This window comes from Alligator mississippiensis, chromosome 5 (assembly GCF_030867095.1).
Source record: "Alligator mississippiensis isolate rAllMis1 chromosome 5, rAllMis1, whole genome shotgun sequence".
Lineage (NCBI taxonomy): Eukaryota > Metazoa > Chordata > Crocodylia > Alligatoridae > Alligator > Alligator mississippiensis.
Window position 1 is genome coordinate 39,332,246 of NC_081828.1, and position 15,463 is coordinate 39,347,708.

Sequence of the window (15,463 nt, forward strand, 5' to 3'; positions counted from 1 at the left end):
CCACTGCAGGGACCACCTTGTGGCAGACTGTCACTTAGGAAAGAACAGTCATGCAGACCGTCTAGTGCTCAACCTTTTGGCCCCACAGGACAGATAAGAGGTGCGAGGCCCATCCGCAGGCTGGATTGGGCCCTGGGTACTTGGTGCCACCCCCTTCTGCACATCATGCACCAGAGTTGGGTCCTGGGGGCCTAGCACCACTTCCTCCTACCCCCACACCGGGATTGGGCCCTGGGACCTGGCATCACCCTCACCCATCCCTCTTAGCTGGGATCAGGGCTTCCCGCGGGTTCAGAGATTTGGCAGCAAGGGAGTGGTGGCACCACTCCCCCACCGCCAAATTTCTGGATCTATGGGGCCAGGTAACACAGCACTGCCGGCTGGATGTGGCCTGTGGGCCAGAGGTTGAGCACCACCAATCTAGAATGGCAAAAGAAAAAGGCATGGAGGTTCTAGAGCCATGATCCAGAAGGATGGATCCAGAAGGGTGGCCCAGCAAGAGGATCATGTTCTAGAACAGGGGCAGACAATCCCTGGCACATGTGGCAGAGTGTGGTGCACAAAGGCATTTTGCTTGGCACGTATGCCTCGGGACAGACAGCAGGGGAGCTGCAAGGAGCCTGATCCTTGTTGTGCCAGTGCAGCCCCAGCCCCTTCCCTGTCATTTGCTTCAAGGCACGTGTGCACCCACCAGCAGCAATGAGCTGGGCCAGGGCTCTGCAGACCCTGGTGCAGCTAATTTCAGCCTCCCTGCTACCTGCTGTGAGTAACCTGGGCTCCATGGTGGGCGACAGGCAGCTGGGAGGCTGCAAGTGGCTGTACTGGAGTCTGCAGAGCCCCAGCCCAGCTTGTTGCTGGCAGCAGGTGCACACAGGCCTCAGGGTGGACAGTGGGAAAGGAGTCGTGGCTGCAATGCCACAACAAGCATCAGGTCCCTCATGGCTCCCCCACCATCCACTCTGGTACACCAACATCTTACAAGTTGAGGCTGAGGGTGTTTTTGGTGTTCTGCCCAAAAACTTTGCTGACCCCTGATCTAGAAACTCTATGCCAGACTAGCAAAGCCACGGCCAAGATCTGGAGCCCCAATCTAGAGCAGGGGTTAGTAACCTACAGCCGACAGATTGGATCTGGCCAAAGGAATCATCAGGTTTGCAGAGAAAGAAGGGGGTGCAGGGGTTGGCAGTGGGAAGCTTTGCCCACACTGCCTCTAGGCAGCAGGGAGCTTCTACTGTGTCACAGCTGGGCAATAGCAGTAGCCAAGTCCTAGAACTCAGCCCCTGTCCTGGGTCCTTCTGGCCCACCAACCACTGCTCAATCTTTGGACTCTGTGGAACAGAAGGGTGAGGCAGGGCCCATCTGTGGATCAGATGAGGGCCTGAGGGCCTGGCATCACCCTCTCCCTGCCCTGTGCACCAGGATTGGGCCCTAGGGGCCCAGCATAGCCCCCTGGATCTTGAAATTGGGTCTTTGGGTTGAATGCTTAATGCAAAATATATGGTCCCGGGCTTCCCAAAGGTCCAGAGATTTGACAGCAAGGGAGTGGTACCACAGCTCCCCCATTGCCAAATTTCTGACCCCGTGGGGATCCTTGCGGGTCAGATGGCATATCTCTGTGGGTGCTGGGGGGTGGGCAAGCACCCCTGCTTTGGAGTGCCACCATTACCCATCCAGGGTACTCTAGAAGGACAACACAACTGCGGCTCATGCTCCAGGTCCCAGCCCTAGAACACCGCAACAGGCCCAGCTCCAGAACCACCTCCCAGGCCAGTGTGCTGCGTCCCCCAGATGTGACCCAGAACCTTTTGGAACCTCAACCGCAGCCATCGCCAATCCGGACTGCGCAGCGAAGGCAGCCTTCGTCCCACTGCCAAGATCTAGACCCCCGGACCCCTCATTCTAGAGCAGTCCCCGCCAAGCCAAAGCCAGGTTCCTGTTGGCCAAAGCACCATCTCCCCAGCCAATCAAAACCCTCGGAAGCAACAGCACAGATGTCGCAATTCTGATTGGCTATCACACAGCCTCCTGGCCAATTCTAGCCCTCAGAAGTGACAGCACAGATTCCAAGATGTTGACTGGCCAATACATCCTCACTCCAACCAATCGCTGCTCTCACAAGTGACAGCTCAGATTCAGGAGCTCTGATTGGCTGCCATCCAATCTTGACAGCCAATCATGGCTGTGGGGCAGGCCAAAGCTCTGAAGGAATGAGAGAGCCTGGGGGAGGGGCTGGGCTCTGCCTGGCTTCTCCCAAGCTAAACAGGGTCAGGCTGGGTGAGTGCCTGGATGGGAGACCCCCTAAATCTCTGGACGAACAGATTGGGGAGTGTAGGATGGGGGGGAACTCCCAGGAGAGCCAATGACAAAGCATCAATCCTTGAATGGGGCCAGCCCTTCAGAGTGGGTATGAAAGGGGAAAATGCCTGCCTCCTCCAGGGGATACCAGGCATAGGAGGACACTTGCTATGGGGTGGCGTGGAGGGGTGCAGGCAGCAGCTGTAAATAAATACCTACAAATATTTCTTATTCTCATAGACGTCATGCAGCTTGAGGACATGGGGATGCTCGATCAGCTTGAGGATGGCGATCTCCCGCTCCACCTGAGGGAGATGCACAGTGTGAGCTGGTGAGGGGGAGAGTTACCCCTTCAGATGCCCCCCCCCCCCCCCCCGGAGGTTTGCGGGGGCAGGGGAGGCAGGTGCCCGTCCCCTGCTTGCTCACCTTCATCAGCACTGACTCAGAGAGCTTCTCCCGGTTGACGATCTTGATGGCGACTTTCTGGCCGGTGATGCAGTGGACACCCAGCTTTACCAGGCCTGTGGCAGGGGGAATGGACAGTGGGCTGTGTGGTGAGCGTACCCCCGCCCCACCCCGCAGTGAGTTCCACTGTGGTACAGCGACAGAGCTCTGTCATTCCTCAACTCCCCTCCCACAGTGAGCCCTGCCATGACATGACCCTCACCAGACCACAGTGCCCCCTGGAGCCCCCCAGTGCCACCTGCATGGCACAGCACTCCCACCTGATCTTCTGATGTCACAGCACCCCTTCCTGATCTGATGTCACTGTGCCTCCTGTGATATCATCACAGTACAGTACATTGCCCCCTGGAAGCCCTACCACAGCACAGCAACCCCCCAATGACACCTGACCATCACAGAGCCCCCTCTGACATCATCACAGTATAGTGCTCCCTCCTGATCCTCTGATGTCACGGTGCCCCCTATGATATCACCACAACACAGAGCCCCCATGGAGCGCTCACCACAACACAGCATGTCCTGCCCCTCCCCATGTTACCTGCCATGGTGCCCCCTCCAATCCTCTGATGTCACAGTACACCCTCTGACCTCATCACAGCGTCGTGCTTCTCTGGAGGTCCTACCATGGCACAGCAGGCCACCAGCTTCACTTGCCACAGCACAACACTCCCTCCCAATTCTCTGATGTTGCAGCATGCCTTGTGATATCATCACAGCATAGTGGGACCACTGCACAGAGCTCCCTCCCAATCCTCTGATGTCACAGCATCCCCTGTGACATCATCACAGCACCATGCCCCTTGGACCTCTCCATGGCACCATGACCCCAGCCCCCCTGCCATAACACAGCTACCCCTTGGCCTCCTGATGGCACCATAGCCCCCAACATCCCCTACCACAGCACAGCGCCCTGTCTCAATCCTCTGATGTCACAGCTCCACCATCACATCATTGTGCCCCTCATGGCAGTGCCCTCCCTCTTGCAGTGACCCACAGCACCTCCCAATGACCTCCCTCGAGTGACAGATCAGACCCCACTCATTGCTACACCCCAGTGATCAGACAGACCCCCCCCAGGAGATGGCATCCCTTAGGGGCATACCCTGCAGCACAGCACTGCCCCCTACTAGCCCTGTGTAGCTCTGGATCCCCCAGCTGCACAGTGCCCCCATCCCTCAGCATCTCCCCAAGACTCGCCTGGCACTGATCATGACGATGTGAGCACTGGTCCATCCCCCTTCCCACCCACCTCCATGAACTCACCAGCCACAGCAGAATGGGAATCAGACCTTTCCAGTCCGAGTGCCAGACCCCATTAACCAAGATTGGGGCCCATCACAATAGCCCATGCCCAGACCTACAGCAAGCACCCACAAACCCTGGCATCCTTGTGTCTGGATGGGGAAACTGAGGCATGGGCTGATCCCACGACCTGTCCACAGTCATCAGGAAAGGACCGGGTCATGGACTGCACTCAGGAGTCCCAAGGCTACCTCCATGCTTCCAGCACCTCCCACCCGCATCCCTCCCCCTCCCACTGCTGGACTTCTGGCCTATAAACAAAGCTCTTCCTGTAGGTCCTACAAAAACTCAGCTGCTTGGCTCCCCCCTGCGCGCGCGTGTGCGCGCGCACACACGCACACACACACACACACCCCTCCTGAGGCTGGCTTGTGGATGGGTTTCAGGAAAAGGGGAGTTCTCTAGGGGGCAGCGAGGGAGGGGGCAGCACTATAGCCTGTGTGTCTGGCAGGGCAGGGTCACAGGCCCCTCATTTTGGGGAAGAAGAGACACCCCTCCCTGCCCCCATCTCCAGATGCCCAGGCAGACACACACACACACAGCAGCTCTGGCCCAGCTGAGGCATCTCTGCCCAAAGTGATTATTCAGCAATCTCGCTCTCCTGGCCGCTGTTCTGGTCCATCCATCCGTCTGTCCTGTGAGCAGAGCCCTCCTGGGTCTCCGGCCACAGAGTGATGTTCTCAGGCTGGATTCCCCCCTCAACCTCCCTGTATCACACATGTACCTCATGCCCCCTCCACCCTCCTCTCAGCCTGAACCACCACTGCACCACACTGGCACGTCTCCATCCCCACCCAGGAGGCCTCTCCTCTCTGTTCCCATTCCTGCAGCGGCAGAGGAGAGGAACACACAGCTTCTGACCCTCCCTCTTACCACAGCTTCCAGCCTGCCCCCCCTCCCCATGCATTCCCCCATGCCTGTCACCTCCAGGCCCAGGCTGGGGACACCCCCAAAGGGAAGCATCTCAGCCCCCCCCCCCCACTAGCACCCACCCCCAGCAATCTGTCCCCTCTCAACACCCACTGCCCCCCGCTTCCTACTCCCTTCCAGCCAGGATTCCCCCCTCCACCCATCTCTCCCGTCCACCAGCTCGACTCCAGCTCTCCCCCTTCACCTTTGCACTGCAGCAAGGAAGGAAAAAATAGCTCATCCCTCCTCCCCACACAACCTCAGCTGCAGATGCAGCCTTATGCAGTGGGAGTAGACAGCCCCTGTGCCCCCGACCCCTGGCATTTCCACCCTTCTCTGCAATGTATGCAGTGACTGGGGGTGGGGCTGCTCCGCTGGATCTTAGGGGGACCCAATGTGCTTCCTCTGACACACACCCTTCCTTACTCCCTGCAGCAAAAGCAGCATCCAATGCTCCCCCCTCCCCACACACACACGTTACACCCCTGCCCATTCATCACCCCACCACACACCCGTGCGCACGCATACACACACACACACACACCAGTGCCCTCTGCTTTCCCCGGCCGACACTGCCATAGACTGCAGCACGGCAGGGAATCTGTCCAGAGCCAGACGTCTGTCCCTCCACCTCCCCACCCAAGTGCCCAGGTGTGAAACTAACTGTGTGTGCCCCCACACCCCAGTATCTCCCACTGCAGCTGGGGACAGAGGTGACCCAGACCAGCCCCCCTTGGCAGTGCCCACCAGGGATACCCCCCCACCATCCTGGCTGCTTGCCCACCCCCACGAGTCCCTGGAAATAGCCTCCCCCCACACCCATGGATCCTGGCAGGGAATACACACCCTCCCTTGAACCCTGGAGCCCCGCCAGCTCCTGCCCCATGGACCCCCGCTATACTCAGCAAGGCCAAACACCCAGCCCCCCCCCTCCCCCCAACCCACTAGTCCTGCCCCATGGGCCCCCCTACACACAGCAATGCCAAACCCCCAGCCTCCCACGACCCACTAGCCCTGCCACCCTCCAGCCCCTACCTCTCCACTGCCTCTCCCCAAACTCACAAATCATCCCCATTTTCACCTCCTCCTGGTCAGGCAGCTGGCTCCCAGCCCCCACACCTCAGCTCCATCAGGCCACCCAAAGACCCAGATTCCCACAAACCCCACTGATTCCAGCCCCCAACCCTCACCCCAAAACCCCAGAGCAGCCATAGACCCCCGCCACACCATCCCTGGCTCCGCATCCCTTCCCCCAGCCCCAGACTGCTAGGTCTACAGACTCCCTGCTCCATCTATCCATCTGTCCATCCATCTACCCACTCACCCACCCATCCATCCATCCGTCAACTCAGGGTGTCCCCCAGCCCCCAACCATCTGGGGCCTGGGAGGTGGGGAGTGGGGTTATAAGAGACATGTGGGGAGAAGGGGTATTCTCAGTGCCCATCACCAGATCATCGGGCACTCCCAGATCCCTGGGCGGGAGGCGGGCAAGGGGTGCTGGAGGGGCGGGGACTCACCTGTCTGGCCTTTACCCAGGGTCTTTTCCAGGCGGTAGGGCCCCACGTACTGTGCGTGCTGCTGTGGTTGGTAGGGATGAACCCCCCCAGCTTCCTTCCCGCTGGACATGATGCTGGGCCTTTGTCTTCCTCCTGCAGAGGCCTTGCCGTCTTCCTTGCCTCGGCTCCCTTGGTACCCCCCTTCTCTGCCTAAGCACACCCCAGCCCTCCCCGAACAATGGATGGGGCGAGGAGGAGTGGGGGTGCTGGGGAGCAGGGGGGTGAGGCACCTTCACCCCAGGCAGGCAGCGGGCATCCTTGGTTGGGCAGGGGGAAAGGACGGGGTATCAGGGTGCTGGGGAGGGACACAGGGCAGGGGAGGGGATGTGCCAGGCAAGAAGGGAGCCCCAGGGTGGGGGGGGGGCAGGGCGGTCACACACCGGGGACCAGCATGACGGGGCTGCTTCCCCCGCTTCCTGCTGGGGATGCTGGTACTGCGGGGAGATGCTGGCTGGCCCCTTCCTCGCCCAGCCGCCTCCTCCTCCTCCTGCTCCTCCCTCCGCAATGTGAAGGACTCTCCAGCATCCCCCGCCCCCCCCCCCCCACACACACACACACATACACCTTACATCAGCATCCGGGCACTGGTGACAGCACAACTGGGGTTAACCCTTCCGCAACAAAGGCGGCTCAGCCCCTCCCCGCCTTGGGGGGGGTTGGGGGGGAGCAGGAAGGAGGGGCTGGGGGTCAGTGTGTGCGTGTGGGTACGATGGGGTGTGATCAGGAGGGATGGGCTGGGGGTCAGGGTGTGTGTGTGTGTGTGTGTGTGTGTGTGTAAGAGAGAGTCAGACAGACAGACAGGGTGTGATCAGAAAGGAAGGACTAGGGATCTGGGGGGGTGGTTAGTGTGTGTGTATGCATGTATGCATGTGTGTATATATGTGAGACAGGCTGTGATCAAGAGGGAGGGGTTGGGGGTCAGCACGTGCGCGTACACGTGTGTGTGTGTGTGTGTGTGTGTGTGTGTGTGTGTGTGTGTGTGTGAGAGAAGGAGATAGAGATGGGGTGTGATCAGGAGGGAGGCTAGGAGTGATGGCCTGGGGGTCAGCGTGTATGTGTGTGTATGATAGGTGTGATCAGAAGGGAAGGACTGGGGTGTGTGTATGTGGGTTAGTGGGTGTGTGTATGTGTGTGAGAGGGTGTGATCAGGAGGGAGGGGCGGGGGGGTGGTCTCGGGGTCTGCTTGTGTGTGTGCGTGTGTGTATGAGATGGGGTGTGATCAGGTGGGAGAGACTGGGGTGCTGGGCTGCGGGTCAGCGTGTATGTGTGGGGTGGGTTTGTGGGTGTATATATGTATATGTGTGTATGTATGTGTGTGAGACAGTATGATCAGAAGGAAGGGGCTGGGGGTGATGATCTAGGGGTCAGCAAGAGTGTGGGTGTGGTTGTGTGTATGTTTGTGTGTTTGTGTTTGAGATGGGGTGTAAGCAGGAGGGAAGGGACCGTGGTTGTGATGGGGGCATGTGTGTGTGTGTAATAGGATGTGATTGGAGAGGCAGGGCTGAAGGTGATGGGCTGGGGGGGATCAATGTGTGTATGAGATGGGAGTGACTGGGTAGGTGGAGCTGGGGCTGTTGGGCTGAAGGTCAGTGTGCATGTGTGCATGCATTATAGGATGTTATTGAGTAGGTGCGGCTGGGGGATCAGTGTATGTGTGAGATGGGGTGTGACCAAGTAGGTGGGGCTGGGGCAATAGACTGGGGGTCAGTGTGTGTGGGTGTGGGTGGGTGTGTAATGGGGTGTGATGGGGAAGTGGGGCTGTGGCTGATGGGCTGGAGATCAGCAGGTGCGTATGTCTAATAGGTGTGATCTGATAGGCAGGACAGGGGGTGATAGGCTGGAGTTCAGAGTGTGAGTAGGTGTGTGTATGTGTGTGAGATGGGGTGTGATCCGGTAGGGGGAGCTGGGAATGATGGACTGGGTGTCAGTGTCTGTGCATAAGTGTGTAGGTGTGTGTGGTAGGGTGTGAATGGGTAGAAGGGGCCAGGGGTGATGGGTTGTGGGTCAGTGTATGTATGGGAGTGTGCATGTGAGACAGAAAAAAAAGGGGTATGTATGATCAGGAGAGAGGAGCTGGGGCTATGATGGGTTGTAGGTCAGAATGTGTGTGAGAGAGTTGTGGTATGATTGGGTAGGAGGGGCTGGGCATGATGGGTTCTGGGTCAGTGTGTGTGTCACTGTGTGTGAGAGAGAGAAAGAGAAGGGGTGTGAGTAGGAGGGAGGCTCTGGGGGATGTGATGAAGGTGTGATGGGATGTGGGTGAGTGTGTGTTTGTGTGTCAGGTTGTGTGCGAGAGAAGGGATGTGATAAGGTAGGAGGAGCAAGGTGTGATGGGTTGTGGATCAGTTGGGGTGTGTGTGTGTGTGCGTGCATATGTATGTGATGGAGTGTGTGTCAGACTGTGCAAGAGACACAAGGTACAACTGGAATGGCAGGACTGGAGGTGTGTGGTGAGTTATGCTCAAAGTGCACAGGGAGAGAGAGGGGTGTTGTACGTGTGTGATATTGCATGTGTGAGAGATGGGGTGGGATCAGGCAGAAGGGGGTGATGGGTTGTGGGTCAGAGTGTGTGTGTATATGTGTGCGTGTCATATTGTGTGCTAGAGACATGAGGTGATGTTGAGGGAGGGGCTGGGGTATGTGTGAGGTTGTGGTGTCATAGTGTGTGCAGGCAGAAGGAGGGGTGTGTGCATGTGTGTGAGAGACTGTATGAGTGAGAGAGGGTTGAACCAGGTAGGAGGGACTGAGATGTGGTGGGAAATGTGCTGGGTTGTGGTTTAGTATGTGTGTGATAGTGTGGCTGTGTGACAAATTGTCTGTGTAAGAGGCAGGATGTGATAGAAAGAGATGTGTAAAGGGGGAAGGGCTAAGTGCCTCTGTGTGTGTGTGTGTGTGTGTGTGTGTGTGTGTGTGTGTGTGTGTGTGTGTTAGACTGTGTGTGAGTGAGACAGGCTGTGATTGGAGGGAGTGTGCAAGGAGAGAGAGGGCTGGTTGGGTCAATGAGGGAGAGATGGTGTGTGTGTGTGTGTGTGCATGTATGGGTGTGTGTGTGCATGCGCCTATGTGTGTGGGATGTGTACACATCTGTGTAACGTGTATCCATCTGTGTGTGAAGTGTGCGTGTGTGTGTCCGTATAACCTCTGTGATGTGTGTGAGATGGGCATGTGTATGTATATCTGTGATGTGAGTGCCTGTGTGCATGTCATGTATGTGATATATGTCTGTGTCACCTCTGTGTGTGCGAGATAGATGTGCATGTATGTGTACATATGCGTGTGCATGTTCATACCTGTATAAAGTATGTGTGCTTATGCCTGTATGGTGTGTGTGTGTGTGTGTCTGTGACACGTATATGTCTGTGTATTCATGTCTGAAGTGTGTGTGATGCGTATGTGTGTTCATGTTTATAAGGCACATCTGATGTGTATATGTGTATGTTCAAGTCTGTGTGAGAACTGTGTCTGTGATGTGAATGTGTATATGTTCATGTCCGTGTGAGAGGCGTATGTGTCTGTATGACATGTATTTGTGTGTTCAGCTGTGTGTGGTGCAAGTGCATCTGTGATGTATACATGTCTGTGCTCAGGTCTATGAGAAGCATGTGTGATGTGTGTTCATGTCTGAGTAGCATGCGTGTGTGATGTGTATGTATGTGTGTTCGTATCTGTGAGGCATGTGTGCATCTGCATGAAGTGTACACGTGCATGTGTTCATGTCTACATGAGAGCTGTGTGTGTGAGGTGTATGTGTATATGTTTTCATGTCTGTGTGAAAGATATGTGTGTATGTGTGAGTTCAGGTGTGTGTGTGGTGTATGTACATCTGTGGCATGTACCTGTGTGCTCCTGCCTGTGAGGTGTGTGTGTGACATGTGTTTGTGTTCGTGTTTGAGGCATACGTGTGTCTGTGATGTGTGTGTTCATATCTGTATGATATCTGTATGAGAGGTAGTGGCTGTGTAACATATATGTGTATATATGTTTTCATGGCTGTATGAGAGGTGTGTACGTCTCCGCATGATGGGTTTGCATCGAGGGACTCGGGGTGGAAGCCAGCCCAGGTCCCTGAGGTCTCCCCACTCTGCCCCCTGTTCCAGCACTGTTCCCTCTCCCTCCTGACTCCCTACAACATCTCCTAAAGGCAAGCGTGTCTTCTCTTCCAGGTTGGCTGATCTCGTATGGCGAGCTTTAAACTAGCCTCGCCGGGGGAGGGGGCCACAGGAAGACGTGGAGACACCACCCAAGCAAGAGAGGTGACACATGCAAGGAGTGCCCAGGTAAGGAACAGGGGTCCAGCTAGTCTTCCTAATCGGGGGGTGGCATGCGCAGCTATGCAAGGCCTTAAATGCCTATATACCAATGCTCGTAGTATGGGGAACAAACAGGAGGAACTCGCCCTCAGAATAGCCAGTTCAAACCCAGACATAGTAGGGCTTACAGAAACGTGGTGGGATTCATCCCACAACTGGGCAGTTAGCATTAGGGGCTATAGGCTCTACAGGCAGGATAGAGAAGGAAGGAAGGGAGCGGGTGTGGCGCTCTATGTCAAAGAGCAATACTCATCCTCTGCCAGCAAAATGGGGTCGGAGGAGGGGCAAGCTGAAGTGCTTTGGGTCAAGATACAAAGGGGTCGTGGGGAGAGGGATTTAATGGTGGGGGTCTACTACAGACCCCCCAACCAAGGGGAGGAGCTGGACTGGGAATTTTTGGGCCAGCTTGCAGAGGCACTTAAGGCAAGGGATGTAGTTATCATGGGTGATCTAAATTACCTGGACATCTGCTGGGAGGAGCAGTCAGCCAGGTCGGATCATTCCAGGAGGTTACTGGATGAGATACAGGACCTCCACTTAACCCAGGAGGTGCACAGTACCACCAGAGGAAATGCCCTGTTGGACCTGGTCCTAGCTACAGGCGATGATCTGGTAAGGGGGCTCCAGGTCCTTGACCACCTTGGTGATAGCGATCATCGCTTGCTGGAATTTATCATCCAGAGCAGGGTGACAAGGGCTTGCAGCAAGGCAGTAGCCCTAGACTTCAAGAGGGCCAACTTCAAAGAGTTGAGGAGATTGGTGGGAGAGGCACTGGGGTTCTCCAGGGCAGGGGAACTCAGTGCCCAAGATGAGTGGTCATTCCTTAAGGAGACGATACTCAGTGCCCAAGGGGTGATGATCCCAACAAGAAGCAAGGGGGCAAGAGCGGCCAACCCCGCCCTGGCTCACCGAGGACATCCGGGAATGCCTGGTTGCCAAAAAGGTGGCGTACACCCGGTTTGGGGGGGGGAAGGGACTATCTCCAAAGAGGAGTATACCTCCACCGCTCGGGCCTGTAGGGGGGCTGTTAGGAAAGCTAAGGCAGACATGGAGCTAGGACTAGCGTCCAAGATCAAAGATAATAAAAAGTCCTTTTTCAAATATATAGGGAGGATGAAGAAGGCACCGGGAAATGTGGGGCCCCTGCAAGATACACTGGACAATCTGGTGGTTGCGCCAGAGGAGAAAGCAGACCTCTTTAACAAATTCTTCACCTCCGTTTTCTTGTGCAGGGACTGGGATTCGACCGGGTTAGAGTGCTTCTGGAGGGGGTGGATGTGTTCAAATCAGCAGGTCCAGATGCTCTCCACGCCAGGGTGTTGAGGGAGCTAGCAGGGGTTATTGCAGGGCCCTTGGCATGGCTTTACGAGCGCTCGTGGTGCTCGGGCCAGGTGCCAGATGATTGGAAGATAGCCAATGTGGTCCCCATCTTTAAAAAAGGGAGGAGGGAGGACCTGGGCAACTATAGGCCTGTCAGTCTTAACTCAATCCTGGGGAAAGTCTTTGAGAAGATCATCAAGGAGCACATCTGTGATGGGCCGGCATCGGGGATGATGCTCAAGGGCAACCAGCATGGTTTCATTAGGGGCAGGTCATGTCAGACCAACCTGATTGCCTTTTACGATCAGGTCACAAAAGCATTGGATGCAGGTGTCGCCGTGGATGTAATCTTTCTGGACTTCAGCAAGGCCTTTGACACTGTTGAACACCACATCCTCATTAAAAAACTAGGCCACTGTGGCGTTGATGCCTACATGGTCAGATGGATTGCTAATTGGCTGAAGGGTCGTACTCAGAGGGTGGTGGTGGACGGGTCATATTTGACCTGGGGGGAAGTGGGCAGCAGAGTCCCCCAAGGCTCGGTCCTTGGGCCTGCACTGTTCAATTTCTTTATCAGCGATTTGGATGACGGGGTGATAAGCAACCTGTTTAAATTTGCTGATGATACCAAAATTTGGGGTGAGGTGGGCATGCTAGTAGGGAGGGAAAGACTGCAGAAAGACCTGGATAGGTTGCAGGGGTGGGCTAACAAAAACAGAACGCGTTTCAATACTGACAAGTGCAGGGTGCTGCACTTGGGCAGTAGTAACCAGCAGCACACTTATAAGATGGGAAACTCCCATCTTGAGAGCACAGAGGCAGAAAGGGATCTTAGAGTCATTATTGACTCCAAGATGAACATGGGCCGACAGTGTGAGGTCATGGTCGGCAGGGCTAACCAGACCTTATTGTGCATCCACAGGTGCATCTCAAGTAGGGCCAAGGAGGTGATCCTCCCCCTCTGCGCGACACTGGTCAGGCCACAGCTGGAGTACTGTGTCCAGTTCTGGCCACCCCACTTCAAGAGGGATGTGGACAACATTGAGAGGGTCCAGAAGAGGGCCACCCGCATGATCCGGGGACAGCAGGGCAGACCCTACAATGAGAGGCTATGGGACCTGAACCTGTTCAGCCTTCACAAGAGAAGGCTGAGGGGGACCTTGTGACCGTCTATAAACTCACTAGGGGGGACCAGAAGGGGTTGGGGGAGACCTTGTTTCCCCTAGCACCCCCCGGGATAATGAGGAATAACGGCCATAAGTTGTTGGAGAGTAGGTTTAGATTAGACATCCGTAAGAACTACTTCACAGTTAGGGCGGCTAGGATCTGGAACCAACTTCCAAGGGAAGTGGTGCTGGCTCCTACCCTGGGGGTCTTTAAGAAGCGGCTTGATGCCTACCTGACTGGGGTCACTTGAGCCCAGTTTTCCTCCTGCTCAGACAGGGGGTCAGACTTGAAGATCTACAAGGTCCCTTCCGACCCTACTTCTATGACTCTATGACCTAGATGCCCTGGGGGCCCAAGGGTGACTTGCCCCCAGCATCATCTCCCATGCTAAGCTCCAAGAGTCAGCTGTTGGCTTCAGCCACTGCCCTCCCCCCCGATCAGCTTCCCCATTGCAATCGGTGTTACTTATGCATGGTTCAAGCCTCTCCAAGCCACAGGCACACGCTCCCAGCAGACTCAGGCACATCAGCTGCATCAAGGACATCCAGATCAGCTCTCCCATCTCCGCAGGTCCCCTCCACACAAGGAACCCAGCAGGGCTGAGGTGTGCCTTTGGGGGCAGCCTCCCACAGCACGAATGCTGGGCAGCCCCAGCACAGGGGCTGAAACGGGGGCATGTGTGTGCAGCGTGCGTGTGTTTGTGTGCGAGATGGGCACGTCTGTGGGTCTGTGATGTGAGTGTCTCTGTGTACATGTGTCATGTATTCAATATATGTTTGTGTCACCTCTTGGAGGGGAAGGAGAGAACCCAGGAGTCCTGGCTCCCAGCTCCTCTGCTTTAACCCCCCAGGACCCACTCCCCTCCTAAAGTTGAGAGAGAACCCAGGCATCCTGCTTCCAGCCCCCACTGCTCTAAGTGCTGGAATACTCATCCCCCCAGTGGCTGATGGCCATGTCCATTGACTCCATTAATTCACCTACCAGGATTTGCACCCAAACCCTTAGCTTGGCTTCTCTGTGCTAATGCGGGCAATGCAGAGCCCTGTGCAGAAGATTAAGGTGAAATCGGCCTTCCTCCTACAGAACCTGCTCCTGGATCATCCCGAGCACAAAGGTGAGGGAGCAGGGGTGAGGAAAAACTGGGAACCCGGTTTACCACACTAGCACTATTTTTAAAGGTATTTTTAAAGGTTACCCCAAATCCCATCCATTGGTTTGACCCTCCCAGCACTGAGCACCCCAGCGAGGAATGCAGGGCACCAAGGTGCAGGGAAAGGAGTGGGGATTGGGGCATGAGGCCTTTCCTCTCTCAAAGGCCACTGAATGATCTGGCCCCAGGGCAGGGGCACTGGTTGGCTGAGGGACAAGGAATGGCCTTGTAATGGGCACCACGCGTTCCCCCACAAGGGGGGCAGCTGGGGGTTGGATTCTACCTCCCACTTGTGTTGGTGTGTGCCTTGTGATTCACACCTATCCTACCAGCTGTGGGGAGGAACCTACAGCTGGGGGGGCCTGGCCTGCTGCTCTCTCCCTTGCTTCCCAAGCTGCCTCATGGGGAGAGGTTTGCAGGCCCGCCCAAGAGCTGAGGGATGGCAGCCAGCTCAGGCTCTCAGCCAGCTCATGCAGCTGCCCTGCCTCCCCCTGCTTTTCTACCCCACTACTAAGGTCAGGGGCAGCCCATGGGCCCCGGGCCTGGAGGCTGATCTGTGCTGGGCTCAGCCGGTTCTCCCCACAGCACCATCTCACAGCCCCGCTAGGCGTCGCGGGGCCACCCGGTGTCTTGGGAGTCCCTGGTTCCGAGCCTGGCTCTGCTGGGTCAGGTGCAGGGACAAGGGGGCGGGTCCCGCCCTGGGAGGACCTGAAAGGAGGGGACAGGGCTGAGGTGTGACTGCAGCCCAAAGCAAAACTCCTGGCCCCGGGTCTAACCTTCTACTGGGGTGGAGCCCTGAAGCGCCCCACGCCTTTCACCTGCCCCAAACCCCTGCACCCATAGGCCCACCCCTTTCTGTCAAACCACGCCCCCACAGTGGCCCCGCCCCCTGCCCTCAATCTGGGCCCTCCCCTCTGTCTCGTCCGGGCAAGATGGCGGCGCCCATGGCGCGCGCGGGGCGGCGGTAGGAGGTGGGTGGGGGCACAGG

At 56.7% G+C, this 15,463-nt stretch overlaps 1 protein-coding gene across 2 annotated transcripts in view; it reads right to left on the reverse strand.

The window, feature by feature from the left end:
- Positions 1–7,020, reverse strand: part of BRSK1 (BR serine/threonine kinase 1) — a 30,067-nt gene extending 23,047 nt beyond the window's left edge. Inside the window, exons 1-4 of one of the 2 annotated variants that reach the window (XM_059728130.1) lie at positions 6,909–7,020; positions 6,490–6,785; positions 2,722–2,816; positions 2,515–2,600 (exon numbers count right to left, since the gene is read on the reverse strand). In XM_059728130.1, the coding sequence (XP_059584113.1) occupies positions 2,515–2,600; positions 2,722–2,816; positions 6,490–6,598 (290 nt within the window). In that variant the 5' untranslated portion in view covers positions 6,599–6,785; positions 6,909–7,020. Of the gene's footprint in view, positions 1–2,514; positions 2,601–2,721; positions 2,817–6,489 lie in introns of both variants that reach the window. The other variant, XM_059728131.1, reaches the window with a different exon arrangement.
- Between the last annotated feature and the right edge of the window lie 8,443 nt (positions 7,021–15,463).